Source organism: Phaenicophaeus curvirostris, chromosome 28 (assembly GCF_032191515.1).
Source record: "Phaenicophaeus curvirostris isolate KB17595 chromosome 28, BPBGC_Pcur_1.0, whole genome shotgun sequence".
NCBI lineage: Eukaryota > Metazoa > Chordata > Aves > Cuculiformes > Cuculidae > Phaenicophaeus > Phaenicophaeus curvirostris.
This window is the reverse complement of record NC_091419.1, coordinates 2,402,439-2,428,514: the sequence shown is the minus strand read 5'-3', so window position 1 is coordinate 2,428,514 and position 26,076 is coordinate 2,402,439. Positions and strand designations below refer to the sequence as shown.

The window sequence follows — 26,076 nt, the reverse complement described above, 5'->3', positions numbered from 1 at the left end:
GAGAACCCTTTCAGTGAAGGATTTTTTTCTAACATCCAACCTGAACCTTCTCGGCACAGCTTGAGGCTATTCCCTCTCATTCTATGAGAGGCTGAATGATACCTCATGAGCCTCATGTCAAGGTTTCCAATACAAACATGATGACTTCTCTCCTCCCTCACCAGCAATTCAATGGACTGCAGCTGGATGCAGAGGATGGGATTGACTTAGAGGAGCAAACAATTCAGCTCTGCAGCAGAACGGAATTCAACCCACTTGCTCTGGGCATGGTTAGGGTTACAGGCACTTCCATTAGGAGACCTTCCAAGTTTGCCGTGTCATCTGCCCCAAGGGCAAAATATACTGTGCTGAAGCCATACAATAATGCTGAAGAGTGGTAGGAGGTCTCATTTCTCATTCTCTTCCAGGGGGATGCGCTTGAACAGGCCATCATAAGCCAAGCTCCACAGGTGGAGAAGCTCATTGCCACCACAGCCCATGAGAGGATGCCCTGGTACCATGGCAACATCGCCCGGGGTGAAGCTGAACGGAGGCTCTACTCTGGGGCACAACCTGATGGCAAATTCCTGTGAGCATGCAGAACCCTGGCAGATGCTCTGATCCCTTCTGATCATTTCCCCACCTCCACTGCCCTGTAGTTATTTGTTTCATGTGCCAGTTCCTGAGACAAGGTTTAGCTGAATGTGGTCGGGGTGTGGTTACTGATCCTTCAAAGACACAGGCTGACACCTCAAACCTATTATTGTCCAGTTTCTGGTCTCTACGTGGAGCCAGAAAGCTTTATTTGCTTCTCACATTTAGATATCTCTATGATTATGCTTGTTAATGCACCAGGTGAGATAAGATACGGTGTTTGGTCAATGAGGACATTTAAGACTGACACATAGACAATGTATGGACAACAAAATAAAGGAGAATACAGTTCTTCTGCATCTCTGCAGAGGTGAGACAGCCCTCAATTCAATTATCTCCTGAATGAGTTGGGGAAAGAAAGAATCAGAGGGTGGAGGAGACAGGCTGAAGGTGAAGGATGCCTCCTCAGCCTCTGCAGAGGGGTGTCAGGAAGGTGGCAATTCTAACCATGGAGTACAAGGACACCTTACTGAGTGCCCACCCAGTGACCCACCACCACTGTAGACATGATGATTTGCAGGAAAAATCTAGAATTGCTTGTAATGGTTCTTCTTCCTACCAGGTTGAGAGAAAGGAAGGAAAATGGTGCCTATGCCCTCTCCCTTGTCTATGGCAAGACAGTGTATCACTATCGGATAGACCAGGACAAGTCCGGCAAGTACTCCATCCCCGAGGGGACCAAGTTCGACACGCTGTGGCAGGTACTGTACAGTGGGATGATGTCCCAATACAATTTCCCTCGTTGTAGCTGCTTGTGCCTTGAGGAGCAGGAAAGGCCTTGTGGAGCTTTAAAGGCTTCAAGACAGCATGGATGTGTTAGAGCAAGTCCTGAGGGGGCCACAAAGATGATCCAAGGGCTAGAGCGCCTCCTGTACGAGACGGGATGAGAGATTTAGGGTTGTTCAGCCTGGATAAAAGATCTTCCCTCTGGTTTGACTCCTGCCTCTTCTCCTGGACTCAACCCTCACTTCTCACTATTTCACTTCCATCTGCTTCAATCCAGGCAGCCTTAAGCTGGGGTCTGAAGGCAATTCCCACCTTGGCACAATGGATTAGAGTTTGAGGGATCAAACAAATGTGGGAAAGCTTAAATATATGTGCTGAAATGAGTTTGCTGGAAGGAAGAGTTTGAGTCCAGAGGAGGCCATGGAGATTATCTGAGGGCTGGAGGAGCTGCCGTATGAGGACAGGGTGAGAGAGCTGGGCTTGTTCAGCCTGCAGAAGAGAAAGCTCCAGGGAGACCTTAGAGCATCTTCCAGTACTGAAAGGGGCTCCAGGAAAGCTGGGGAGGGGCTCTTGATCAGGGGGTGCTGGAACAGGACAAGTGGGAATGGTTTTCAGCTACAGGAGTGGAGATTGAGATGAGATCTTAGGAAGAAATATTTTGCTGTGAGGGTGGGGAGGCCCTGGCCCAGGTTGGCCAGAGCAGGGGTGGCTGCCCCATCCCTGGAGGGGTTCAAGGCCAGGTTGGATGAGGCTTGGGGCAACCTGATGCAGTGGAAGGTGTCCCTGCCCATGTCAGGGGGTGGAACTGGATGGGCTTTGAGGTCACTTCCAACCCAAACCGCTCTATGATTCTGAGACCGTACGTTGGTGGTTGTAGCCCCTTCTGGAAAAGCCTTACATTTCCTGAGTCTGGCTGTCTATCACCTCACCTCAGTTCAGATATTCCTGTGTACTTCTGGCTCAGTAGATCTAAGTCTGGGATATCACAGCAACTCTGAAATAGTGCTAGCTTTACCTCTGGCTCCATGCCTTTCACTGGTCTGGTGCCTCTCCAAGGAGACAAGAGGATTAGTGCTTTTAATTTCCAGCTTTAAGCCAGGATACTTAAGATGCTTGTATTAATTACACTTGCACGCCATCAGCAAACACCACGCATTCAGCCACAGCGTGCACCTTGGACCCCTGCCTGCAGCAAGCCCTGATGAGTTTGCTCATGCCAGGTTGTTCCTCACATGGGTCCTGGACCGGCAAAACCATTGTGTGCTGATTGCCGCTGTATTTTCCATGTGACTGACTTCAGTGCAAAGAGCAGAGGAGGCCAGAAGTCTGGAGCCACCTGCCAAGATCTTGACATGACTGAAGATCTGACTGCCAGGAGACTCATCCTATCACCTCTGGGAGTCAGGGGCTTTGGGAAGTAGAGGTGGCTGTAACACCCCAGCTGTCCTCGTGAGGGTGGGACAGGGCTTTTAGGGAATGTGACACATGGCCCAGCAGCTCCTGGTGCTGCTGGGGAGACACATGCCCCTCCAGGAGCCCAGCTCTGCCCCATGGCAAGCACCTCAGACCTGTTTCGGGGGACAGATGCCGGCCCTTCCTCCTGGGCAGGGCTTTCTGGGAGACGGGAACTCAGTTTTGCTGAATGTTTCATTTTCCCAGGACTGTTTGCACTCTGAATGTGATTGAAAACAAAGACTTCGGGGCGTTTTTATGGAAACAGAACCGTGCCAGGCTCCCAATTGCAGATGGAATCTGAGCCAGACAGGAGGGGAGGAGAAAGCTGCATCTCCCCTGCAGTCCAGGGGCTGGGCTGGTTGTCTCCAGCCAGAGTCAAGTCCCCACTGTGCTTGAATCAGTGGTTGCTGCAGTGAAAAACTGCCCTGGATTCACCCAGCTAACCCTGGGGCTTCTGGGGAAAGCAAAAGGGTTCTCTCACGCTTTATCCAACCCAACACAACTTGAAAGTCTTTCTGGCTGGGACAACAATAACATTGTACTGAAAATGCCCTGCCCAGCTCTCCTAGTGGAGATTTTCCTTTTGTCTTTCTTTGGTCCTTATCTAACTTCCCAAATTCTTCCCACTGGCTGAGATCCAGGTATGCAAGCACTGAGGAGAGGAGAGGAGAGGAGAGGAGAGGAGAGGAGAGGAGAGGAGAGGAGAGGAGAGGAGAGGAGAGGAGAGGAGAGGAGAGGAGAGGAGAGGAGAGGAGAGGAGAGGAGAGGAGAGGAGAGGAGAGGAGAGGAGAGGAGAGGAGAGGAGAGGAGAGGAGAGGAGAGGAGAGGAGAGGAGAGAGAGGAGAGGAGAGGAGAGGAGAGGAGAGGAGAGGAGAGGAGAGGAGAGGAGAGGAGAGGAGAGGAGAGGAGAGGAGAGGAGAGGAGAGGAGAGGAGAGGAGAGGAGAGGAGAGGAGAGGAGAGGAGAGGAGAGGAGAGGAGAGGAGAGGAGAGGAGAGGAGAGGAGAGGAGAGGAGAGGAGAGGAGAGGAGAGGAGAGGAGAGGAGAGGAGAGGAGAGGAGAGGAGAGGAGAGGAGAGGAGAGGAGAGGAGAGGAGAGGAGAGGAGAGGAGAGGAGAGGAGAGGAGAGGAGAGGAGAGGAGAGGAGAGGAGAGGAGAGGAGAGGAGAGGAGAGGAGAGGAGAGGAAGTAGTTCAGTCCCTGTCTGCTATAAATCAGGGAGAAATCATTACCTTAAGCCACGCAAACTGCCTGAAAAAAAACCAAAACAGGAGAAGTTATTCTTCTTGCATTAATTTCTTTTTCTTACAACTCCTTTTCCAGCTGGTGGAGTACCTAAAACTCAAACCAGACGGGCTGATTTTCTACCTGAGGGAAACCTGCCCCAACCCCAACATGCCAGGTGAGCCCACGTCTCTTAGTGCCTTCCATGGCCTTAGTTTTCCACCAAGTGGGTAACACCAGCCCAAGTTGCCTTTACCATGTCCAACCTTGCTCACACTCTGGTGATGAGAGATGGTGAGGTCTCTGCTCTCCAGCAAACTGGGCAAGTTTCATGTCATGTTGCCTGCTGAAAAAGGCCACTCTCCAGGACTGGCCTAGGGTGGCCCAAAGACAGGAGCTGATGGGGTATCAGGGCTCCAAGTGGGTTAGGGACTTCTAGTGCTAAACGCAGCTTCGGAAAAAAAAGACTTGCTTTTTAGGCAGCAGGAAACAAGTCCTGCAAGTCTTGCTCCTGGTAGGTCTCTTGAGCTGAACACTCAAAACCGTGGGTCACTTTATCCTGGCCCAAATATCACAAATGTCACTTCAGAGCCTGCAGTGAGCCTCCTGCTCTCCTGGGCTCTGCCTCTGGGGTTAACCTCAGCCAGTCCCTGGGACCGATAGAGGCTGTAGGGCCAACCCAGTGGCCTTGCACCTACCCTGAGGGGAATAATGCCCACAGCCAGGCACGTTTCCACACCCCTTTTGGCTAAAGCTGTGGAAACAGGCCTTTGTAGGGGACAGGATCAGACCCAGGTGTACACACAGTCCTTCAAAGACTGATGGTCTGATCCAGCTTGGGGCATAGGCACTCTTAATAACAACTTGTCTCTCCTGATTCACAGTGTCTGCAGCACCAGTGCCACCAACCCACCCCTCCGTGAGTGTAAGTATTAGGGAGGATCTGTTTATTGGTACCTCAGTAGTTTAATGTTCTTGCGTTTCAAGCTTGCTGATCAAAATCTGCTCTGCTCTAAAAGGCCATAATTCAAATGGAATATATTAAGCCCAGCTGCACTGTTGTCCCCTTTCCAGCTTGGAGGGGGATGAGGAATAGCTGGGTACAACTACCATTAGAGCTGAAAATGGTTTCCATTCATTCTGTGCTCCTTGCAACATGTGGGCTTGTCCTCAGGAAGCCCTCTCCCTGCTGCCCTCCTTGTCAGGCAGGAGCGAGGAAGATGTGGTCGGCTTCTGGGAACACTCAACCATGCTGCTGGCCGCTGGCCACCAGCCAGGTCTTTGTACTCTCTCTGGGTCCCTGGTCTCGGGGTACGTCTGTGCTCAGGCACTGCTGAGAAGTGTTGAAACCGGGTCGTTTGGGCTGCACAAGAGCCTAGCCCTGAGCCCAGCAGAGGCTAAATAAAGGCCTGAGCATTCATTCATCTTCTCAGAGAGCTTTCACAGTCTGCAAGGGGCTTCCGTGGTGCAGCAACTCTGCTGCAAGCAGCACTGGCATTCATAGAATCAGAATCCTTGGTTGGAAAAGACCTTTGAGATCACCAAGACCAAACGTCCCAGTCCACTACTAAGTCATATCCCTAAGCACTTCCTCTACCTGTCTTTTAAACACCCCCAGGGATGGGGACTTGGCAGCTGGTTCCAGTGCTCAATAACCCTTTCTGTCCAGAAATTTTTCCTAATGTCCAGGGAGACCTTAAAGCAGCTTCAAGCACTGAAAGGGGCTACAAGAAAGCTGAGGAGTGGCTTTTTTGCAACAGTATAGAGGGACAGGATGAAGGGGAATGACTTTAAATTGGAAGGGGGAAGATTTAGTTTAGGCATTAGGAAGAAATTCTTTATGATGAGGGTGGTGAGGCCCTGGCCCAGGGTGCCCAGGGAACTGGCGGCTGCTCCATTCCTGGAGGTGTTCGAGGCCAGGTTGGATGGGGCTTGGAGCAGCTTAAACCAGCGGGAAGTGTCCCTGCACATGGATGGGTGGAACTGGATGGGCTTTAAGGACCCTTCCAACTCAAACCATTCTATGATTCTATGATTTCAAAGTGAAGCAGTTTCCCCTGTTTGTGTTATCCACTTTATCCCTATTTCTTTTCCAGAGAAACCTTGAGCCTCTCAATGCAGACGGATACACGCCAGATCCTGTAGGTGAGCATCTTTGAAATCTCTCTCCTCCTAACAAGAGGAGACAGGCCCTGGGGGTTACCTGACACATTTGTGTCACCTTCTGGTCAAAGAGCAGGGCTACAAAGCCCTTTCTTACAGAGGCACCCAGGAACATCACTCTCATTTCAGGGCACTGGGACAAGAATACTGCAAACTGCTTGCTCAAACTCAGCACTCAGAACATCAAGCTCTGTCCCATTCCACATCGTACTCAGTACATCAAACCCTGTCCCATTCCCCATCATACCCAGTAAATCTATCCTATTGCCCATCTTCCATCCTGCCCACAAAATATTCCATAAATTCTGTTCCGTTTCACTGGGCTGAGGTTGTGCATGTGCCCAGATCCTACAGGGTCTGATACGTGGAGAGTGATTTCTCAAACACCTCTCCTCATCCTGGTTCCTTCAGCAGTGGTACCTAGGACCAAGGGTTATGAAAGGAGGGAGGCTTGAATGCTGGAGCTTGGAGGAGAATTGGCCAAGAAATGCAAGAAATCCTTCCCAGACATTGAGGGAGAGAGAGAGATGGGGAAGGATCTGGTCATTTCAGCTATAAAAAATTGTATCTTTTGGGTAGGTGTAGGAAAGTCACGCCTGCTACCCATGGACACCAGTGTCTATGAAAGCCCATACAGTGACCCCGAAGAGCTGAAGGATAAGAAGCTTTTCCTGAAGAGGGACCACCTGATGATCGATGAAGTAGAACTCGGGGCAGGAAACTTTGGCTGTGTCAAGAAAGGAGTCTACAAAATGAGAAAGTGAGTGCTGCCCTGAAGGATGCTGAGGAAGCGGGAGAAGGGTGCTTCAGGCTAAGCTCAGAGATGTCCCCAGCTATCCTATTTCTAGCTAGATGGACCTTAAAGTGACAATGGGGTGAAGGTATGAGATGCTTCAGAAGGTCAGTAGTGACTTTACAGAGTTTCAGTGACAGGCTTGTTGCCTTGAAAATGTCATCGCTGCTGCACACTCCTGGGTGTAAGATTGTCACTTCTGAAGGTGTTTGCTGGGCTCAAAGGGGCAAATGCTTTTGAGGTCATCTTGGTCAGAGCAAAGGAGTGAGGCTGAGGAGATGTGCAGTCCTTGGCTCTGTTGCTGGCTGCATATGAATCCACTGAGACAGCTTTTGCCCACTTTTTCCCTCTTGAAAAATTGCAATGATGCAGATCTCAGTGTGTGAGGTGAGGTGATCCTTTATCTCTTTGGCCTTCTAGCAGGTCTGGGATATTATGCACCAAAACAGGCTGTTGAGATTGCTGTTGAGTGATCAAAATGCATCATATGAGGAGCAGTTTATATTCCTGGCTGTGATACATGAATCCAGCTGCTCTTCAATCCACCCCATGTGTGCTTCTCTCACGCCTTGTGCAGGAAGCAGATTGACGTGGCCATAAAGGTGCTGAAGAGCAACAATGAGAAAACAGTGAAGGATGAAATGATGAAGGAAGCCCAGATCATGCATCAGCTGGACAACCCCTACATCGTTCGCATGATTGGCGTCTGCGAGGCAGAGTCTCTGATGCTCGTGATGGAGATGGCTTCTGGAGGGCCACTCAACAAGTTCTTGTCTTCCAAGAAGTAAGTACTGAATAAAATGCGGGTGGCTGATTTTTTGCACTTCTTATCAAACTCTTTTCTACCAAAGGAGCCTGATAACAGCAGAAAGATGTGTCTGCTCATGTGAGGTATCAGAGATTGATGCTTCTGGAGCAGAGATGTCCATGTTCATTGTCCGGTGCAGCTAGAAAGCTTTGGAGTGGACTGTGTTGTACAGAGTAACAGCATGTTCTTTGTTACTGCATTATTCTTTCATCTTCTCCAGAGACGAGATTCCAGTGAGCAATATTGTGGAGCTGATGCATCAAGTATCCATGGGGATGAAGTACTTGGAGGAAAAAAACTTTGTCCACAGAGACCTGGCAGCCAGAAATGTCCTGCTGGTCAACCAGCATTATGCCAAGATCAGTGACTTTGGACTCTCCAAGGCTCTTGGAGCTGATGACAGCTACTACAAGGTGAGTGTAAACATGGCAAAGGATCCAGATAGCAGGAGCCCTCCTGGCTGGAGACTGAGATCCCCAGAGGTAGAAAGTCTGGGTTCTTCCCAGGAGAGAACCCCGCTGGAATGTCCACATCACATGCTGGCTTGCTTCATTGCTGTGACATTAAAAGGGAATTTGCGGAGATCTGAGTGACAAGGAAGAAATTCAGATGGATGCAGAGGCAGCAAGGGGATGCAGTCCAGTGGGGTGACAGGAGAGAGAATACAGGAGGGGAGCCAGAGCAGATAGCAGGGGAGAGAAGGTGATGAAGCATGAGCCAGGGCTGATCTTTCTGCACTGAGGGATGGCTGAGCAGCACCAGTGAGACAGCAGGGCTTGCGCTGGGGTTTGAGGCTTAGAGCTTGGGGTCTTGAGATCCCAACCGAGGGCAAGGGGATTTTTTTTCATTTGACACAAACATTTAGCAAAGCGGAATTCAGGTTCGGCTCATAGCAGTCTGTGTATCAGGGTGGAAATATTCCTCTTTGCTTTTCTGCAGGCCAGGACAGCAGGGAAGTGGCCCTTGAAATGGTACGCCCCAGAGTGCGTCCTCTATCACAAGTTCTCCAGCAAGAGTGATGTATGGAGCTATGGCATCACCATGTGGGAGGCCTTCAGCTACGGGCAGAAGCCGTACAAGGTGAGGCAGAGCTGTATCCATCATGGATTGATGCCACTGTTTACTCTTCCGCTCTGTAACAGGCTGACACACACTGAAACCACCATTTCTGTTTCCCTGAGTGGATGCTCTTCCCACTGTTGAACAGAGGGGAAAGGAGACAGGCTCACTTCCACTTCACAGCACAGATTATATGGGTTGGATCCTTTGTGCTCACTTAAAGGACAAGAAAAAGAAATTAAAACAATTTCATTTGGGTTTGTCAAAGCAGATCTTCTCTTGTCACTTGAGAGCTGAGAAATCAGTTGAACAGCCACTGCTTTGCTTATGCTTGGGATGGGGTCTGCAGGCTGGGCTGGCCACAACATGAGACACTGCTGCTGGATGCCAGGGTTGTAAACAGTGACTATGGGGTGCACGGTGCACGGATCCGAAGACATTACCCCAGACCCAGCTCTAATCTGCCTCTTCTAACCCTGTCGCCAGCTCCAAAATCATTAAAGCATTTCCTGCTTGATCCTACCCTAGAAAATGAAAGGCCCCGAGGTCATCAGCTTCATAGAGCAAGGGAAGCGCATGGAGTGCCCCACGGACTGCCCGGCAGAGATGTACACCCTCATGCAGCAGTGCTGGACCTACAGGTGAGGCTTTTGCTACCTCAACTCTTTGCTGGGTGGCAGGTCTGTCAGAACAGCACACACTCTCTGGATGGTGCCAACACAAAGCAAATGGTGTTTCCTACCTTGGTCTCATTCCCCAGCTATTTCTTTGTTATTACACTCCCTCATTTGTCTGTACCAACCCTGGAGGATGTCAGAGCCTCAGTGCCTTTGATCTGCTCCATCCCAGGAAAGTCTCAGCTGCCCTCCTAAGCCCTGGTACAACTGGGCTGCTGTTCTCTCCCAGGTTCTTCTGTGCTTGGCATCTTCTTATTGTGTCAGTCTACTTTTGTCTATTCTGTTGACCTTATTTGTTCCTTTCTTCCCTTGCAGATGGGAAGAGCGCCCAGGATTTATTAGTGTGGAAAACATAATCCGCTCCTACTACTACAGTATTGCTTCCAAGACAGAAAATGGGCCAGAGACAGAGGACAAATCAAAAGCAACTCTTCCTTGAGTTCCCTTCTGTGCTCCTCAACACCCACCCTTCCTGCATGGGACCTGGGAAGGCCCTCTGCAATTTTTTGCTTTAATCTCTCAAATGCTGGTTTTGTTTCTCAAGTAGTACCAGAACTAAGAACCTGGAAGACGATGTTGTCACAGCAGACAAGGGCACCCAGCTATGCGTGTCTCCAAAGAGCGGACTACAGGGAACATCTCCAGCCTGATCCAACGCAGGACAGCACAGCTGTACTATGGTTCCTTCTTGCCCACTTGCAAAACTACCCCAGGGCCTCAGAGCCTGATGCCTACCTGGCTTACTAAGGATGATCTGTGTTGGCTCCAGCAGACCCTGATTTTTACAGATCCCTTAAAAAAGAATTCTTTCACAGGAAACCACCAAGTCCACTTTTGTGGTGAGGATTGCATGGGCTGTGACGCAGGACAGGCAGCCACTGAGTCGCCATCCCTTTGGCTCAGGGCAAGAAGCAGCTGGAGTGCTTCTTGCTCCCAGGAGAGCTGGGGAGGAGCAGTGGGAGAGAGCTGCATGGGGCCACTGCTTTGTCTTCTGTGTGCCCTGCCAGCTGTAGCTCTTACACCCCCAGGCACTGCAAAGAGCACCGTGTACACCCTCCTGCACTGCCACAGCCTTTGGCTCCTGAAATAACCAAACTCACCCCTTGCTCACCTCCTGGATCCCACCTGGCCCCTCTGTGCTAATGAAACGAGCGTCTTGCTTTTCAAGCCTGAAAACTCATCATTGTGTAAATAAACTATTCTATATTTTTAAACATACCCTATGGCTCAGACTGTTGAACTATCACAAATGGTTACAATTGCTTCAAGCTGGCAAGAAATAATTGTCATTCGGCCAGGGTTTCCCTCCTTACAACTTCCGTGACCCTGTAGAGTCACCAGCCTTGGGCTGCCTTCATAGAATCACAGAATCACCAGATTGGAAGAGACCTCTTGTATCATCGAGTCCAACCATTCCCATCAATCACTAAACCATGTCCCTCAGCGCCTCATCCACCCGTCTTTAAACCCCTCCAGGGAAGGGGACTCAACCCCCTCCCTGGGCAGCCTCTGCCACTGCCCAATCACCCTTTCCGGGAAAAAATTTTTCCTAATGTCCAGCTTAAACCTCTCCTGGTGGAGCTTGAGGCCATTCCCTCTTGTCCTGTCCCCTGTCACTCGGGAGAAGAGCCCAGCTCCCTCCTCTCCTTTCAGGGAGTTGTAGAGAGCAATGAGGTCTCCCCTCAGCCTCCTCTTCTCCAGGCTAAACACCCCCAGCTCTCTCAGACGCTCCTCTTCTTCTCCAGCCCCCTCACCAGCTTTGTTGCTCTTCTCTGGACTCGCTCCAGAGCCTCAACATCCTTCTTGTGGTGAGGGACCCAGAACTGAACACAGGATTCGAGAAGCAGTATCACCAGTGCCGAGTCCAGAGGGAGAAGAACATCCCTGGACCTGCTGCTCACACCGTTTCTGATCCAAGCCAAGATGCCATTGGCCTTCTTGGCCACCTGGGCCACTGCTGGATCATGTTCAGTCGCTACCAACCAACCCCCCCCAGGTCCTTCTCCTCGAGGCAGCTTTCCAGCCAGACTTCTCCTAGTCTGTATCTGCACAGGGTTGTTGTGCCCCAAGTGCAGGACACGGCATTTGGCCTTGTTAAACCTCATCCCATTGGTCTCAGCCCAGCGGTCCAGCCTGTTCAGATCCCTTTGGAGCCTCCCAGCCCTCCAGCAGATCGACACTTCCACCCAGCTTAGTGTCATCTGCAAACTTGCTAAGGGTGCATTCGATGCCTTCATCCAGGTCATTGATAAAGACACTGAACAGGGCTGGACCCAGCACTGATCCCTGGGGACACCCCTTGTCACTGGCCTCCAGCTGGAGTTAACTCCATTTCCCACCACTCTCTGGGTCCTCCAGCCAACCAGTTTTCCACCCAGGAGAGTGTTCACCTGTCCAGTCCAGAGACTGACAGTTCCTGAAGCCCTTCGCATCAGGGCTGGAGCTTTCTTGCAGCTCGTGGCACATAGAACTGAGTCCACTGTGGAAACCGCTTCTCAGGGCTTGTACAGTTCTGCCCCCACCCAGGATGCCGTGGACCAGCCCTGCTGGGGGGGGCTGTGGTCTGCAGTGCTGCAGAGAGCAGAGTGGTGGTGAAGGCTTGGGGAGGTGGGGGAAGCAGAAGATCAGAGCTCTGAGATACGGTGACTAGCAAAGCTTATCTCTCACCATCTTCTGGTATCCAAAAGCCACACAGTAGCTCACACAGAGTACCTTGTCCCTGGGGTAAAATAAACAGCTTACAGCCCAGGCCAAGCCACAGTCCTTTTCTTATCTAAAACCTTAATGGGAGGTGGATTTGATCTGAAGACAAGAGATCCTGGGGAGCATTCAGGTATGAGGCCTAAATTACCCTTTTTTACAGCCTGTTTATGCACCTAGAGAACTCGGGGCTGATTATAAACAGTATTCCTCTCTCCTTGCTTAGACTACACCCTCTGGTGTTACCAACTATTTACTCACCAAAGTGTTTTCTCTCTCAGTCCCATCAACTTGTCCTGTATGCTTGGGAACCAAGGGCATGTTACCCCTGCTAGCAGAGGGGAAAACAGAGGAGAAAGTGGCTTATTCCTGTTTGTCCAGTGGGCAGAGACAGGAAAAAAATCCTCCCCTGTGTCATGTTTTCCTCCCAGAGAAAGCAGATATTTCACTGGAAAAGTGAAGGTTCGGTGTGCTTTCTGCTCAAAAACCACTGCCAAAACATTTTGCTTAGACTTTTCTTTGGAAACAAATCCATTTGCCGGTTTGAAATGATTTCTCGTGTTCAATTTGCTGGTGTTTTTTTTCAAATGGGGAAGGAAAGAACCGGAGGAGTCATCTCCCCAGAGGGGCTTCTGGTTTAGGTGGAGACAATTTCAAGCGAGTGCGTGCACACACCCCGATGGGCAGGATGTAAATCCTTCGAGATCATGCCACCAGAATAAGGGGCCACCAGGGTGAGGGAAAGGCATCCGGGCTCTGGATGCTGCTCTGGCTGTTCCAAGAGCGTTGCAAAATGTCAGGAGATGCTGTGGGGTCAAAAGGGAGTGAGGTAACCAGGACCTGAAGTCACAGGGCTCTGTGACTCATAGATCTCTGTGACTCCTGCTTTTGGCATGTATGAGGTCTGGCAGTCACCCCTGAGGGGATCTCCTTTAACTCCAGGCACAGCCCTTCTCCTGGGCATCCCTGGTCTGCAGCTGTGGAAGGGGCTCAGCCCCTCAGCGAGGCACATCTCCAGGTCCCACAGCGCAATGGTCCTGCAGACTGGGGCAGCCTCCCTCCCCCATCCGCAGCACGGATGCCCCCAGCTCTGTCCTCTCTCCTCTTTCACTGCTGGCAGGTCCAAAGACAGAAACACTTGGCTGCACCTTTCAGTCCTGTCACTGACAATTCCAAAGACGTTCAAGCAAGAGCTGTGTTGCTGATAAGATAGAGGCAGAGGCTGTAGTTAGCACAGACTCAGAACTCAGTGCCCCGGGGCTGATTCTGCTGTCCCACAAACTTCCTCAAATATTCTGCTTTTCTTGCTGACCTCCCCTTACCTCTTTCTCTCCACTCACCTCATTTCTCTGTGTTTTAAAGCTCTTCTGATTCTTGCACTCTCCATCTTACAAGGGAAAGGATGAACTCCATCTTCTAACTAAGCACCCGCAGTGATACCATGAGACACGATGAAGTATAGGTAATCATGCCTAATCAACACCGTGTAACACTCCATCATATCACCAAAGCAGACCTATCTCATTCTAACCAATCTTATCACTAATAAGCCTATCTTATCACCAGTACGTGCCTATATAGCAATGGCACCAAGATATCACGAGCACAAACTGACCTTTCTATCTCTTTCGGCTATCTAGGCACTTTCATTTTGTTCTGCAGCACGGCAGCGACGTGACTAACACAGCTCAGTGCTCACCAATCTTTGCAGGACAACCCAAAGTGATTTAATGAACCAAAGCAAAAGTACATTTGCAAAGCTAGCACTGGGTATTTGCCCTTTCCTCCCCAAGAAGTGTTGCCTGTGAGGTTCCTCAGGGAACCCAGCGCTGCCTGGGGACTCCTGCTTTGCTGTGCCATGACCCTGCCAGCAGTTAAGCCACTCAGTTTTGCCATCTTTCCGTGCCTTAAGTATTTCTGACCAGCACAGAAAGCAGAATTAGAAGCACCAGGCAGAGAGAGGAGCAGCCTGAGGGAAGAACCATGCACGTTCCATGGCAGCTGTCTCCATGCTGAGATGAGCTACTACAGCACTCGGACCTGCCCCCTGTTTGGGGAAAGGGTAAGTTTGCCTTTCCAAGACCTCTGTCCTGCTGGATGGCTCCAGTTTTTGCAAACTGGAGACACTGCAAGGGCTGGGGACAGACCTGTCATCACCCTTCTTGCTGTGAAATGGCTGGCAACTGTGAAGTCACAAGAATGCCTTGGTCCTGTCATGATAAAATACACCTCAAAATCACAAATCTCTTCATAAAGTCAGGTGAAAGCCTGACCCTACATTTTCCCCTTATCTTTCTCCATGACAGGAGATGAGTTTGTTTCTATTTACAGCTGAGAGAAGTGAGACAAGGGAAGGATGTGACTTGTCAGCATTGCACAGGACCCTGGAAGAGAAGCTCCCATCCACCTTTATCTGCTTTCATACTTCCATTTCCAGATGATCTCTTCTTTTTATCTTCAAAGGCTTTCATGGCTCAGAGAAACTGAACAAGTCAAGTGGTGCCCTGGCACAAAGACTGACATCATGAGCATCACTCAGTGCAGCCCCAGAATTGGCCAAGTCTTATTGTAGAGGTTTTTGCAATCAATGCATTGCACACAAAGAAAAAAGGATGTCTAAAGCACTGGAAGATGCAAATCTAGGTGCAGAATCAGATGCACTGGTAAGAGGAGTGCAAGCGATGGGGCTTTTTTAGGTATTAACAAGTATCCAGGTCCTGAGGAAAATGAACTCCTGTTTTTCTTATTTTGCAACCAAGAAATCCAGAAGACCAGGTGAGAATTCGATTGAGCTAAAAGGCCTTTTCTTCTTTTTTTCTCCAGATTTTTTTAATGCTACCTTGGTTTTATCTGCCAGATAGAAATCTGTGCTGGCAGGGGAAACTGACAATGTCTTCACAAGTGGTTTTCTTGCTCAGCAACAGAAATCTTGGAAATTAAGAGAGGTGCTCATACTGGCTGAGAGGCTGTTGCTGAGGGGTAGGAAATTCAGCATCACTATCTCGTTTCACGTCAAATGGTCCCATCTGAGGACAGGAGCACGCTTGCGGTGTGAGGACAGGCACTGGGACCCCGACCGCCTGACCGTCCAAGGCACAGAGTCAGGTGTCAGGTCCTGTGGTGAGCAAAGAGGTGCAGAGAGGCATCAGATGCACACAGTGTCCCAAAGAGAGGCTCTTGGTGTCCCTAACAGCCAGCAAACTGCACGAGCAGCGGCAGGTTGTTTCAGCAGCTCATTCTCTGAGTGTGTTTTTGTGGCCTTACGTGATCAGCTTTGGCTGATGGAAGATGTCCCTCTCTTTGGTTTGCTCAGGTGAATCAGGACATGGTGGCCAGCGGTGTTCCCACTGACTCTTCAAGGCTTCCACTCTGAGAAGATGGCAGTTTCAGAGCCTTGTTCATAAAGCCTAGAGGACTTTTGATAGCCAGGACTTTAGCTCATGATCTGAGGTCCTGTCATGTCCCATCTCACTTCCCTGACTGTGACCTCCAGCCTGTGATTTCACTTGGAGCGCTGGGAAAGGGTGAAGCAACCTCCCACAGAGTGAGCGAATCGGGGTCCAGAGTGACTGGGTGACGAAAGGTCAAATAACCAACTTCTCTGGTAAGTATATTTGAATATTAAATTAATCTGTTAAATAACCAACCAGTTTGTTGTTGCTGTTGCTGTAAAGGGGGCACCTCGAATCCTGTGTTCAGATCTGGGCCCCTCACAACAAGAAGGATGTTGAGGCTCTGGAGTGAGTCCAGAGAAGAGCAACGAAGCTGGGGAAGGGGCTGGAGAACAAGAAGAGCGGCTGAGAGAGCTGGGGGTGTTTAGCCTGGAGAAGAGGAGGCTGAGGGGAGACCTCATTGCTCTCTCCAACTCCCTGAAAGGAGGTTGTGGAGAGGAGGGAGCTGGGCTCTTCTCCCAGGGGACAGGGGACAGGACGAGAGGGAATGGCCTCAAGCTCCACCAGGGGAGGTTCAGACTGAATATCATAAAAAAATTTTTCATGGAAAGGGTCATTGGGCACTGGCAGAGGCTGCCCAGGGAGGGGGTTGAGTCACCTTCCCTGGAGGTGTTTAAGGGACGGGTGGATGAGGTGCTGAGGGACATGGTTTAGTGATTGATAGGAATGGTTGGACTCGATGATCTGGTGGGTCTTTTCCAACCTGGAGATTCTATGATTCTATGATTCTATGATTTTGTATCCTGGCTGGGGTGTTTGGCTGTCTGCTACATCGTCTGGGCAGCAGAAGAAACAACAGCTTGAGAAACAAACTTGAAAAAACAAACTGGCATTTGATCCATTTCTGTCCTTTATTAATCAGATTTTGGCAGATATGTTGATAGAGGTCATCTGGGCATTATCTGTAGGAACATTCAACACATCCCAGTCTCTGAGAAGGGTGATGGAGCTGCAGGGAGCCCTGCTGCACCTGAAGGAACTTGCATTCTGGCCTCCCAAGTGGTGAAAGTGTCTTTATATGAGCTTGTCCTTGCAGACCAAAGCCTGAGCATATCCCCTTCAAGGTCCCACCCTCCAGCAAGGTCCGTCTGCACCTCGCTCCCTGAGAGACCCCAGCTCATGCAGGGCTGTGCGGTGACTGCTTCTCCAGAACGAAACCACCCCATGCTGGCCCGACAGCGTCACTACTGCTATTACTCACAGCATTCTTCCAATAAACCAATAACTCCAAATTAAATGGCAAAATGCAACATAGACAGTTTCCGTGGGATGAAAAATCATGATGAGGGTAGCAAAGGGGGATTTTAAAAATAAAACATCCAACTCTCGAGTCAAAGAGGTTTTGCCCGCAGGGCTATCCCCATGCAGGGAGGGAGCTGTCAAAGCTGGTACTGAACTGGTGTCTTGGCTTCCATGAGCCAGTCAGCTGGAAGAGCTTGTAGCCATGGAGCCAGGAAGGCCAGGGGCAAGTAGGTAGATGGTGAACTGGCAGAGGTGGAGGCAGGCTTACCCGTCTGACCACCGAGCTGAGGCTGGCATTGTTTCCGCTGAAGGCTTTGACAGAATCAAAACCTTTCCACGGAACACTTTGATTCAGTCTAATCAGCATTTTCAGATGGAAAACTCTTCTGTAGGAAAATTTCCATCCAACTCAAGTCATTTACTCCTGGGGCAAGTGAGTGTAACGTGGGTGTAACGTATGGTTGTGTCAGAGAGGCAGCTGTTGCCACATCCTTTGGCTTGCTGTGAGTAGGGATGTGGTGTAACAGGCTCCCTCCACAGACCTCCAGCAGCAGCGTCCTCGGTCATCCTGGACAACCTTAAGAAACTCATTTTGGCCATGTGGCAGTGAATTTGAGAAAGGGGCTGGAATGACAATCAATCAAGAGCCCTGGACCTCAAGTGAATAGAAAACCCTGTCTAGGCATGGAGAACCCCATGGACACCCATCTCTGCCTTTCCACTATCTCTCTGACTTTTTTTGTTCCCCAGAGAAGCCCTTTCCAGAAATAGAGTCAACCTCATCCTTGGTGAATTTGTTTCACTGTTCCATGGCGATGCCGTGCTCATTCACAGTTTAACACAACATGTTCTGCTGTAGCAAATCTTACAGAAAACAGTGTTATTCAGATCTAGTGAGATGTGTCCCTGCCCATCACAGGGGGATTGGAAATAGATGATCTTTAAGGTCCCTGTCAACCCAAACTATTCTATGATTCTATGATTCTATTCACAAATAAGAAGCACAACAAAGTGCCTAAATGGGAAATGAGAGAAGACTTTGTGGCAATAAATAAGAGAGTCACTAAATACTGCCTTTCTCCAAATATTTTAACAGAAAATTTAAATAGTTGATATTCAAACACTTCAGCAAAGCGAAGTCAAGAACTGATATGGAAAAATTTGCAATGATTAATAAAAGATAAAATGTATTGTGCGATCAGTGGAAAAGGGGGAAGTGATGTATTGTGTGTTTGTTCTTTGGCTGATATGAAGAGAAACAAGGATGGAAAAAGTGTTTTAAGGACCATAAATGGGTTAAAAAACAGATGCAGGAAGACAGATATTGAATCACGTCAGTAGTTTACCTAATACTGCATCCATTTGCCCAAATGTAAAGCAGCAAAGAATCAGCAAAGAGAAAGACACTGGACAAAAGCTTAAGACCAGGTTTAGGGGTGGAGTTGTCAGTGTTGGACTGGTTGGACTTAATGGACTTAATGATCTTACAGGTCTTTTCCAACCTAAATGATTCTGTGATTCTGTGACTTGATATTTAGAGTATCTATTTTAACTCCTCCGGTACCATTCTGGCACATCTGGAAATCACGAAGTTACACTGGGAGGAGCTGCAAGGATACAGTAAAGACGGAGAAGGGTTGGAGAGGTTACTAGGGAGGAGCAGAAATAATTACATGGGCTCAGATATAGAAAGAGGAAGGTAAGGAAGTATTTTGTGATGTTATAAAAACACCTCAGAACAATCTACTCTCTGAGAGGGCTGGAATCTTATAAAAGGACAGTGAACATTCCAGATTCTATTCCAAGTATAAACTATAGGAACCACCTTTTAAAGGTGACATTGAATTCCACTTTGCTATCGTTAATCCTCCATTTCTTGTCAAATCACCTGCTTCGTCTCTGTTAATGTGACTTTAGAAATGAACAAAAATCTTCCCTCTAGGTTTTCTTAATAAGGTTTTCTAAATCATAGAAACATACAATCACAGAATAGGTATGGTTGGACTCAATGATCTGAAAGCTTTTTTCATAGAATCATAGAATGATTTGGGATGCAAGGGACCTCAAAGCCCATCTAGTTCCAACCCTCCTGCCATGGGCAGGGACACCTCCCACTGGATCAGGGGCTCCAAGCCCCATCCAACCTGGTCTTGAACACCTCCAGGGATGGGGCAGCCACCACTGCTCTGGGCAACCTGGACCAAGGCCTCCCCTTCCTCATCATGAAGAAATTCTTCCTTATGTCTACCCTAAATCTTCCCCTCTCCAATTTAAAGCCATCACCCTGACTCCTGTCACTACAAGCCTTTGTAAAAAGTCCCTCCCGGCTTTCTTGTAGCCTCTTTCAGGCACTGGATGGTTGCTATAACCAACTACCCTACATGATTGTACCTTCCCCTTATTAAAAACTCCTGCTCTTTTCACTTTGATTTAGGATTTTTTGAACTTGCAGCAGAGAAAGCAAAAGCTGTGCTCCCAAAAAGTGGATCCAGTGGCTTCCCATACCCGACTTGTTTTCCCCTCTGTTGTGTAGGGGTTAGAGCCCAGATGAGGACAGAGAAAGCCAGCTTGACAAGAAGGAAACAGGAGCTCACATTAATGGAGAAGAAGGACACAGCATCCATAGTTTTCCCTGTGTCACTGTGATCAGGATGCCTGAACACAGTTGCAGGCTCTAGGAGACCAACGTAAGGAAAAACAGATTTCATAGGTAGAGTTCAAATGAAGAGGGAATTAAGTGCTGGGAATTTACAGAGGTCATTCTTCCCAGCAAGTCAATGGAAGGAGGATGTAAATGTTCCTTTTGAACAGTCTCCAGTGGACAATATGACTTAGAGTCAGAAAAAGTCCAATCTTCATTTTCCCTTTCTGCACTTCTCTTCTGACCCTTCTAACTGCAGAATAACATCTCTGTGGCTCTTTATGATCATGCAAAGTTTGTCAGGTATGTTTATGCCTTGGGATGTGCTGATAATATTTTATGTGTGTGCTTACATATACATAACGCAAGGACACTCCTGTTCAAGTCTGTGTTTCCATGCACACAATATCAAAGGCCATACTTCTGTCTCTACTGCTGGTGCACTATTGTGGAATCATGGAACATCCTGAGCTAGAAGAGACCCACAAGGGTCATCAAGTCTAACTCCTGTCCCTGCATAGGATGATCTAAAATTCACACTGTGTGTCTGAGGGTGTTGAGTTATCATCTACCCAGCAGGGAAACCTCCTAGTCCTTTAAACCTCACATCTACAGTGGATGTGAACTCTTTGACTCTCCCTGATGTCTGTGATTTAAGTTTTAGAAGAAAACCTATTTGTTTCCCCACATACATGCATTACGCTCATGTTTTTAATGTAGAATCATAGAGTCATTAAGGCTGGAAAAACCTAAGTTCATCCAGTCCAACCGTCAGCCCAACCTCACCGTGTCTGCTAAACCATTTCCTGAAGTGCCATGCCTACACATTTTCTGAACCCCTCAAAGGATGGAGACTCCACCAGTTTTCTGTGCAGCCTCTAATTTATTCCTTTTTTTAACCCCCTGTTCAGATTCTAGTAACAAGAAGTCTGTATATTCTGTTTGTCGTATTGATGCACAGAATGAGGCAGCACATTTCAAATACGATTATTGTTGATGTAACAGTAAAATACAAAAGTGGGTAAACACTTATCCACCCAGATTCTGCTTTTCCAGACACCAGTAAATCATGTAAATGCACAGACATGGGGTTATAGGAGCTATATTTTTCAAGGAACAGATCAAGTCTGCTTATTGTCTATAGGCTTATTGGCTTTATAGCAGTTTTATGAATATAAATATGCAAGACAACAGGTGGAGATTCTGGGAAATGAGGTAGATCAAACAATAGTGGGACAGGAACCAAGTCAGACAGAGACTGGCTTACTTGATTTAGATAACATAATGCATCAAAATTACTCGATGCCAGGTTTATGCCTTAACCACAGCAGCATCCTTTCTCCCATATATCTGTCTTATTGGAAGTGCTCTGGGCCAGCTTTTTGCACTTCATCCCCTGCACAGATGGTGCCAGTCTTCAGAACAACAGCGCTTTCAACCACAAACATACGGAAAAGGTTTGCGGAACAGCTCTGCACCCACACTCACCAATTTTGTTTGTCATGCAAATGAAGTTTATTAATATCATTTTGGCAGCTGGTTTCCTTTGAAGAGTCTAGCCTTTGCTATGAGGAGGAAAGGAAGGCAAAGACTGATGTACTCTACAGTCCTCTTAGTCCAGGTATCCGACCTTGAATAACTGCTTCCTCTGTCTGAGTGTTTTTCCCTGCCCCATTCTGTTCAGTCTCCTTTGTGCAGTTTTGGAGGGCAGTTGTCGCACATACACATAGCTCCACATGTGCTGATTTGTCTCTAGCAACAAGCTTTACAGAGACTGATGTTTGGATGTTAATCATCAAACCCCTTTCCTAGGATCTTTGGCTACTCTCCATGCAACTGTTCTGGTAGTTCTCATTTTCACTTGGTCATAAAGCATGCAATGGAAGTCATATTCTATGTCAGCATGAGCACACACATGTACAAACCTCAATAATGGTACAAAAATGCTAATTTATTTAGATGGGATGCTCTAATTTCATGTTTTGACTTCAAGGGGAGAATTGCAGAACCAGAAACGAAACTTCAGTACTCAGGTCACACATCAAGGGGATCTTCAGGTATTTGTTCCTTTAAACATCTACCCTTAAGCAGGCTTTTGAGAATACGACTTTCCGAGTAGACATCTGTACATGAAAAGAGCAGCTTCTCTGTTCAGCCTAGAGCCACTACTGGAGTACAAGGTGCTGAATACATTTCTGCTCAGCAGAAATCCTCGTTTGTGTCTCTGAAAGCCAAGAAGGCAAGGATAAGCACAAGGAGAAGGGAGGAAGAGTTTCCTAAGAGAATAAGAAGAGTGCAGTCCTGATCGTGCTTGGGTTTGACACACAGCCCCATGTGAAGGGGCCTCAGTTCCTGTTCCTGTGGTTTCCAAGCCTTCCACAGCACCTTTGTTCTTGTCTCCCCAAGCCCACAAAATCCTCTCTGTTGGGAAGTGGCAAAGGGGACTCTTTGGGTGTCCTGTGGGTATGAATAATCCAGTGGAAAATCCTCCCTCTGCTCTGCCTTTCTCCCAGAGCTGCCTGCTGCAGTCAGAAAACCACAAAGCTCTTGTGCTACCTCCATTTCGTCTTGACTTGTGTGGGCACCATCATTGTTGAGCCTAGCAATGAAATGGTCAAATGCTTGTACACCCTGGTCCCAGAGTGACAGCGCTGACACTACAGATGTCTGAGTGTTTTAATACCAGAAGCTGCTGCCAACTCTTAAACAATGGCTTAGGGAGGACAGAGGGGCCCAAGGAGCTTTTCAGCCCCTCGGGCCAACTACATCCCAGCGATGGGTCCTGCCAAAATCTTTGATGACTATGCAAGACTGTAGTGATAGAAGCAAAATCCATCCCAATTCCAAGAACCTCCAAGACCAGAGTAGTGAGAATCCAGCTAAGTGTTACCAACTTTGCCATTCAAATCCGAATCATCATCCATCCTTCTTCAGTTCTGGCTGAGTTTTCTCATCTCACGTGGCAGCGAGTTCCAGAGCTTACTCTTATATGAAGGTTTTACGTTCATTTAGGCTAACATGTGTAGTGTTTCATTATTAAGTCACTGCAGTAATTTCAGAATGGAATGAGGAGCTGCAGACAGGTTCTATTCTTCTTCTTAGCTGGGGTGAATGACCGCTGAAGACAGCCATCCCATAAAAGTGCTGTTGTGGCACTTTCTACTCCCTCTCCTTCCCTGCTGCTAGCACACAAGTAATTCCTCTTGAAGTCAGTAAAATATCCATAGAGGTAAAGCCCAGTTCACCTGGAAAAAAGGTGGTGGCAGGGCAGTGATTTTTATACAGGGGTTCAAGGGAAGGCTGTAAAGAACCCAAAAGGGAGGTAGATGCAAAGCAGGAACACTGTGTGGTTGCTTATGTGGGTACATGGGTGAGGTGAGGGTTCAAAGATGAGGTTCAGATACAGCATCTCACCAGGAGAGGTTTCCTGCTACTCGCATCAAGTGTGCTCAGGTCTGCCTTGAGGTAGGAAGAGAAACAGAGAGGAGCTGCATGGCGCAGAACCAGAAAAGAGCCTGCGGGGAAGCTGGGCAGATGTTGTCCTTGCAAGGAAAAGTCTAGTGGTCCCATGGCTCTGTATTTAGAGCTGTTTATAAATTCTGCGATCCCAGCAATGATTTTGACAACAGAAAACAGAGAAAGGTTTCAGCTTTTTTTGAGAGGTTTCAATTCACAACCTTTGTAGATGTTTGTAAAACTACGTGTCTGAAAAGTAAAAAACTATTGAGGGATGTTTTAGCTGCAATGTTTTGTTTGTCCAAGCTAAAATCCACCAGGGAGAGGGAGAAGGAATACTAGAGGATTCCAAACTCCTATTATGAAAATGTGATTTTAATTGAAAATGGGTGTTTATTGTGGCAAACTCCTACTTGATGAAAACACATATTTCTGTGGAAAACATGGTTTGAACAAAACATTTCACACGGCTCGTTTTGTGCTCACAGTGCACAACAGGCTGTGACAATAGAGCCATGGGATGAAATTACCTGATCTTGGATGATCTGAAATGTAGGCAACCAGCTAGAGAAGCGCTGCCTGCTTTTACAGCCTGATGTGATGGATTAATCCCAGTTCACAGAATCATAGAATCATGGGATGGTTTGGCTTGGAAGAGACCTTAAAGATCATCCAGTTGCATCCCCCAGCCATGGGCAGAGACACCTCCCACTGGACTGAGTTGCGCAAAGCCCCATCCAACCTGGCCTTGACTATGCACATCCTGAAAAATGCTTTTTATTCCTATCTCTTTTCATCACTATCAATCCACTTCAAACATAGAATCATGGAATCGCAAAATCGATAAGTTTGGAAAAGACCATTAAAATCATCCAGTTCAACCATCAGCCCAACCCCACCGTGCCTGCTAAACCATGTCCTGAAGCGCCATGGCCACAGGTTTTTTGAACCCCTCCAGGGATGGGGACTCCATCACCACCCTGGACAACCTCTGCCAGGGCTTCACAATTCTCTCTGTGAAGAATTTTTTTCCTAATATCCAGTCTAAACCTCCTCTGTTGCAACTTGAGGCCATTTCCTCTCATCTATCTCTTGCTACCCGGGAGAAGAGGCCAACACCCATCTCAGTACAAATTCCTTTCAAGTAGCATTTTAACTATAGCTTCTAGAGATAGTAAGGATCTATATGTCAGAATCTCATTTCTTCACAGATAAAGAACAGTTCTCACAAAATCAGCATTTTTTGAGGGAAAATTTCTACCTTGCTAGACAAAGGAGAACCCCACACCACTATTTCCCAGTGGAAAAAATGAATTTTATTCTCAGCATGGTTAAAATTAATATTGTTTGGTCTTATAAGCCTGACTGAAGCATTGATTTTCAATTCCACCCTGTTCTAATGCATCCATGCGCAGTGACCATTGCTCATTAATAATTCCCAGCGCAGATGCCTCATGCCCTCATCCCCCTTTTGGCACAGCTCCCTGGAGGGCTGGCAGCCCTGACGTTGTGGTGTTTTCTGGCTGATCCACCACACCACATCACTTTGCACAATGAAGAACGAAGCCTGTGGGGAACTAGCCCACAGGGAACAGGGATGTGAGGCCACCAGATCCCCCAACAGGCTATGTCGGGAAAACTTATTTGTGAATGGGATGTTCCCTTGGGAACAGTACAGTGAAATTCAGATGCAGTAGTTATGATCAAAAGAATCATAGAAGGGTTTGGGTTGGAAGGGATCTCAAAGCCCATCCAGTTCCATGCCCCTGCCATGGGCAGGGACACCTCCCACTGGATCCAGTTGCTCAAAGCCCCATCCAACCTGCCCTTGAACATCTCCAGGGATGGGGCTTGCATCCCTCAGGTGACAGTAGCCCTGCACTCAGACAAGGTTTAAGACTCAACAAATATAAGTAAAGAAGTTGTTCTTTGCAATCTAGAGGATTTTGGCAAAAAGAGTTTTGTGAGTAATAACAGAATAGCAATGGATACAGTCTACTTCATCTAGAGGAGATTTAGGTTGAATATTAGGAGGAATTTCTTTACTGGAAGGGTTGTCAAACATTGGCAGAGGCTGCCCAGAGAGGAGGTTGAGTCACCATCCCTGGAGGGGTTTAAAAGACATATAGATATGTACCTGGAAACATGGTCTGGTGGCAGACTTAGCAGAGCTGGATCAATGGATAGAGTCAATAATCTTAAAGGTCTTTCCCAACCAAAACCTTTCTGTCATTCTATGATTCAGACCTGACAAAATACTTTTGCACAAACACTAAGGGTCCTGGGTGGGTTTTCCAGTTCTGGGGCAATTTGAGGGCTGGCACTGGTTCCAACTGGCACTCCTGGCTCTAACCAGGAGTTAGAGAAGTCTTACAAGGAGTCCTCTTGCTCTACTGAAGAAATGTAGACTGACCTGGCAGCACTGGAGCTCTCACCCAGGCTACTTGCTTTGCACTGCCTTTATGCCCAACGCAAACAAGGATGCTAAGATGCTTCATTTTCTTCTCAAGACCATCTAAACCAGATCAGCCTGCTCTTGCCTTACAAAAGTCTGGTTTTCTTCATTCACTGTAAGAGTAGTCTTAGAGGATAGGACCGTATGCAGAAACCTGCTCTTGCAGCTATCTAAATCTAAAGGAGATCATTAGTATGATTCCTGCTTTTGGGACTAATGAGGGAAAAGAGTGACCTCTACAGCTCAGCCACTTCACAGGCCTTTTGTCCTGGGAGGGAGAATTCACTCTCCCTTGTACACTAACCCTCTCAGAACCAGGAAAAAGAAGATAAAAACCAAGCTTGTGGAGACAAGCCCTTAATGGCCACTTCAGCTACACAAGTGCCTGCCTGCGTTCCTCAGGCTGAGCTGTTACTGCTGAAAGCTAAAGGACAGTCAGTTTAAAAAGAACATGAAGCTAAACATCCAGAGAGACTTTAAAATATGTTACCCAGAAGACTGAGAACCAAGTTCCTCAGTTCCTTCAATGCTTTTGCAAATTTTAGTTCATATTCGTTAAAAAGGCAAACAAGCTACACAAGCAATTTGAACTTCCT

At 48.0% G+C, this 26,076-nt stretch overlaps 1 protein-coding gene across 2 annotated transcripts in view; it reads left to right on the top strand.

Moving 5' to 3' along the window:
• ZAP70 (zeta chain of T cell receptor associated protein kinase 70) overlaps window positions 1–10,470 on the top strand; it is a 31,152-nt gene extending 20,682 nt beyond the window's left edge. Inside the window, exons 3-13 of one of the 2 annotated variants that reach the window (XM_069878082.1) lie at window positions 408–568; window positions 1,196–1,334; window positions 4,134–4,212; window positions 4,919–4,953; window positions 6,131–6,179; window positions 6,777–6,957; window positions 7,568–7,774; window positions 8,019–8,211; window positions 8,738–8,878; window positions 9,386–9,498; window positions 9,850–10,470. In XM_069878082.1, coding sequence (XP_069734183.1) covers window positions 408–568; window positions 1,196–1,334; window positions 4,134–4,212; window positions 4,919–4,953; window positions 6,131–6,179; window positions 6,777–6,957; window positions 7,568–7,774; window positions 8,019–8,211; window positions 8,738–8,878; window positions 9,386–9,498; window positions 9,850–9,973 — 1,422 coding nt within the window. In that variant the 3' untranslated portion in view covers window positions 9,974–10,470. Of the gene's footprint in view, window positions 1–407; window positions 569–1,195; window positions 1,335–4,133; window positions 4,213–4,918; window positions 4,960–6,130; window positions 6,180–6,776; window positions 6,958–7,567; window positions 7,775–8,018; window positions 8,212–8,737; window positions 8,879–9,385; window positions 9,499–9,849 lie in introns of both variants that reach the window. The other variant, XM_069878081.1, reaches the window with a different exon arrangement.
• The last annotated feature ends 15,606 nt before the right edge of the window (window positions 10,471–26,076 follow it).